At 38.3% G+C, this 4773-nt stretch overlaps 1 protein-coding gene across 2 annotated transcripts in view; it reads right to left on the bottom strand.

The window, feature by feature from the left end:
* Positions 1–4773, bottom strand: part of BLK (BLK proto-oncogene, Src family tyrosine kinase) — a 51414-nt gene that overhangs the window by 20600 nt on the left and 26041 nt on the right. Inside the window, exons 2-3 of one of the 2 annotated variants that reach the window (XM_023530253.1) lie at positions 2328–2463; positions 1394–1502 (exon numbers count right to left, since the gene is read on the bottom strand). In XM_023530253.1, the coding sequence (XP_023386021.1) occupies positions 1394–1501 (108 nt within the window). In that variant the 5' untranslated portion in view covers position 1502; positions 2328–2463. The remainder of the gene's footprint in view (positions 1–1393; positions 1503–2327; positions 2464–4773) is intronic. The other variant, XM_011359442.2, reaches the window with a different exon arrangement.

Raw genomic sequence — 4773 nt, 5'->3', positions numbered from 1 at the left:
GAGGGGGACAGTAGGGAGCTTCAGTGGGGCGAGTCACTTTCTACCTCTGAAGATGGGAAGGGCTGCACTAGGTGTTCATTTTATTCTCCTTTCAACCTGACTTTGTGTTATAAATCACCTTTTTTCGCATTCTATGTTTATTAAACACAATTTTGAAGTAGCATTTTATAAAATGATATGTATAGTATGGTTCCATTGAAAATATAAACACATGATATAAATAACACAGAGAAAAAGGGTCTGGAGGCAGGAGCTCTGAAGCACTATCTCCAAGCGTCATTGGGTAGTGGGATAATAAGTATTTATAATTTTTTCCATGATTAATACGGATTAAGTGACTTTTTAAAAGTTAAAAACATTCCAGGCTCTACTACTTATTAGCATGTAACTTTGGGTAAATTATTCAACCTAAGTTCGAGTTGTCCTTTCTATTATCCAGTCACTGAACAAACGTTTCAATGTTACGTGCCAAGCCCTGCACTAAGTCGGGACACAGATAGATAAAATGCCTGGTTTATCTAAGAAATGGGAGTAGCAATCCTCACCCCCGTCGGGTCACAGTTGGAATAAAGTGTTGACCAGTTGGAAGTGCCTGTTGGGGTACAGAGAGCAGGAGAGGGCAATCCAGGTATGACTTCCAAATGCCCCAAACCAAAAGGGAGTAGGCAGAGGGCACATAAACAGTCATCTAAAACTGCATCTTTGGGAACTGCCAATGCTTTGTAAACAGACCAGGACTTTGAGACAGGCTCCATGAGCATTTGAAGGCCTGCTGGGGAGGTGAGTATAAGCACCCTCCAGGCTTAGGACACCTCATCCCGGGGAAGTAAGCACTTTGGAATGCTGGCACAATGCCAGGAAGGGGACAATGATCTCCAGGAGCTTCTGGATAGGGATGGGGGCAGCAGATTTGCTAAATGCCTAGACCCTTCCCCACCATGAACTTTTCTCAAATGACCTCTTTGATTTCACTTCCTCTTCAAGGTTGCCCTTGAACAATGAAAACCGGCCAAGAATTACTGGGGGCTAACCATGCCCAGTCCTGTGATAAAGGCAATACGTTATTGCACCGCAGACTTGTATTTACATGGCATATTGTTGCACTTTTAGCAAATCCATTTTGCAGATGCAGAAACTGAGGCATAGGGGAGTTAAGTAACCTGCTTTGAAGACACAGCTAATTGATTTAAACTCTTGCAGTCTGGCTGTTAAACATTCTACTATACTGCCACACGGACAAGAACTGGGTGGGGACCTATTTGTCGGAACCCTGCTTTACCTAGAGATGGTGCTGGGGCTGGCTAGAGACAAGCAGCTGCCCCCACGGAGCTGCACATGTTCTGTGCTCCCGCTCCTGCCCCTCCCTCTCCAGCCGGGAAGAGCGGTCACTCACCAGGGGTGGCAGCGGTGGGGGCTCTCTGTTTGAGGTGCCGACCTTCACAGGGCTCCATCGGCCCTTACTCTTCTCCTTGACCTGCTTTTTGCTGCTCACCACTCCCATCCTGTCGGAGAACACAGAGCAGATTGGTGACGTGAGTAGGTCTTCAGCGCCTGGACGGAAGAGCTCCCCTAAACTCCTTCCAGGCCGCCAATTAGAAAGGTGGGTGGAAGTAGAGGGTAGTGAAGTTCAAAGTCAGAATATGGAATCAGAAGGGGGTTGGGTGGGCTAACTTGCACCCATCTTTTTTTTCCTAGCACAGGAAGAAGTGGCCCAGAGAGGAGAAATGACTGAATTTAGGCCACGGAGATCATTTAGCCTGAGGAAACCACCAGAAACTGCTGGGATGGATCCTAGCCCGCTGGGGACAGGAGCTTTAGCATCTAGAAAGAGTCTGACAAATATGACTAGTGGTCTGGGTTTTAGCTGTCATTTTGTCACTACCCGGGTCTAGCTCAGTTTTTCAGGTGAGATGTTATAAATTTAGGGCACGTAGATAGTATAGACATCTAAGGCTAATTGCAGCTTCTTCAGTAATATCAGGAAATCTTTAGAGGGGTGAGAAATATGGTGAAGATTTTTCTTGAGTAAAGAATCATAAAAGACCGTAGATTCTCAGCCCCCATCACCACCACCCTCATTCCAGGGGCTGCCATTGAGGGAGGGCTTACTCTTGACTGGGAAAGTCACAAACTTTATCTTGTATTATCCTTTCAACTCTAAAATAAGTGTGAGTAGTTATTATTATCGTCCCAAGACTGAGTTTGGAGGCGTTAAAGAGCCGGTTTGTGGCCCAACAACTACCCAGTGCAAATCCAACCCGAGTCCTGGCTGACGCCAGATGACCGCAACCCAGACCTCGCGCCCAGACCCTCCCCAAGACACCGACGTTTGTGGAAGGGGGGCCTTGTGTGCCTGCTCTTGTCGGATGAGCCGCGTGCTCCATGCTGGGTTCCTGACTGCCTTCGGATGTTTGCACCATATTTCACCAATTCTGAGATGCAATTTTTCACATTTCAATATCTCTGAAACCAGAACGTGTCTTACGTCTGATGATGGTTCATAGAGCAATTAGTAGCATTTTTTTTCTCTTTTAGTATACATAAAATAAATGCTAGCCTTCTACACAGTAATGTCTTAGATTCAGTAAAACATGGTAATACTTTTCTTCTAGAGAGTTGAAGGCACATGCCTCATATCATTTCTCAAACTCACCTTGATAAAAGAAAAAACTAATAATTTTTAATATAGGATAGAGAGCCATAGCAACAAATAACCTATACTTTTTTTAATATGCTTTCCATACAGAACATATAATCCTGTACATTTGGAAAGAATAACACTCTCTGTATTTAAATATCTTATGTCTGTTCAGGTCAGCTTTAACATAAGATGAAATACAGTGACAAAGTTTTAGTTCCAGTTTTCAGAGATTTCTGGGTATCAGAATTTCGGATAAGGAATTATGCATTTTTATTAGGAATAGCTACTGAATTTTATCAGGTGCCTATTTAGTCTCTATTCATATGATAGCTTTAATTTGTTGATTAATGAACTATGCTGATAATTTTTCTGGCATCAAGACATCCTTTCATTTTGTAATAAAAGCTATTTGATTATAGTGAGTTAGTCTTTTTGATGTGTGGATGGGTCCTATTAGCTAATATTTTATTTTGAATGAGAATCTGTATTCCCAAGTGGGATTTGTCTATGAGGCATTATCACACATATTGGGGAGCTCTCTTTCTTTTTGCCTATGGTCTCAAATAGTTTAATAATATTGTGACTATCTGTTCTTTAAAGGCTAGTTAGAACTCAGCTGGCAAATCATCTGTCCCTGGGGTTCTTTTAAATAGGTCTTTAAATATATTTTCAACTTCTACTGGAACTTGTTCAGACACATCCTGTTTTTGTCTGTTCCCATTTTTTTCTCTTTTTTACACCATGTTGATGATTTATATGATTTTATAGGAGATCTTTGATTTCTTCCACCTTTTCTAATTTTTTGACATTAAGTTCTATGTAGCATTCTTATAATTATTTTAATCTCTTCTATTTTTGATTATGTCTTTTTCTTTTTCTTAACATAAATTGAATGTACTTTCAATAATAATTACAATTTTTAATCAGATAAAATTATCTGAAGGTTCCTATGACTAAAGTTTTAACCTAATTTTTAAAATTAAGAAAAAGAAGACTAATAAAAAAAGCATGAAATTAAAAAAAAAAAAGCATGAAATTGGAATAACAATAGACCTATAGCCAATGGAGCAGAACAACAAGCATGCAAACAGATTTCAACACATGCGAGAACAGCATATATGTAAAAGGTGGCATTTTAATTCAGTAGAGAATTGAGGGTTTATTTTAATAAATGGTATTGGGAAAACAGCTATCTACCTAGAATAAAATACAATTGGCCCCATACCTTACACCATATTAAAAGATAAACTCCAGGTGTATTGAAGAAAAACATAAAAAATAAAAAATTAATTGAGAGAAAATTTAAGAGACAATACATATGGCCCAGAATTTGGAGATAAGAATTGACAAAGACTAGCCAGAAGCTAAGAGAGGACAAAAAGACACAATCAAACAAAAAGACAAATTCATAAATGTTAAAGATATCACATGGTAAAATAATCCGTCTTGAAGTCAGTAGATAAGCAATAGATTGAGGAAAAGATTTGCAAAGCATATGTCAGATAAATGTCTATTTATAATATACACAGAGCTCATGAACACTGACAATATGGGTCTAGCATACAATCCACTCAATAGAAAAATGCATGAAGATTATAAATAGGTTGTTTAGCCAATACAAATCCAAATAGCTAAATAAATGTGTAAAATGCGAAAACTACCAATCGGAAAATCCAAGTTAAGATAACAATAAAATATCGCATTATATCAATAAATTGGGGAAAAAAAAGAAAGAAAAGATAACAATAATTGTTGATAGTAAAGCAAGGAAAAACTATGTTTTCCTACAGTTTTGATAAAAAAGTACTTATTAAAGTTATTGTTATTTCATCTGTTCTTCCCTACTCCATTTCTAGGATGAAACCTCCATGATGTTTGAGATCTTTGTTTTATTCATTGTTGGATCTATATTGCTAAAACAGAGCTTAGCATGGTGTAAAAGCTGAATAAATAATTATTGAACAATAAAACATGAAATATTAATGACCTTTTAGAAAGCAATCTTTCAAGTTCTATTAAAATTAAAAAATATACATATCTCTTGATTAATAATCCCGCTTCTGAGAATCCACAGAGTAATAGACATCATTACATAAGAATATATGAGATACCAAAATGTTAATTACAACTAA

This window comes from Pteropus vampyrus, unplaced genomic scaffold (assembly GCF_000151845.1).
Source record: "Pteropus vampyrus isolate Shadow unplaced genomic scaffold, Pvam_2.0 Scaffold47, whole genome shotgun sequence".
Taxonomy (NCBI): domain Eukaryota; kingdom Metazoa; phylum Chordata; class Mammalia; order Chiroptera; family Pteropodidae; genus Pteropus; species Pteropus vampyrus.
This window is presented reverse-complemented; position numbering and strand designations above follow the sequence as displayed.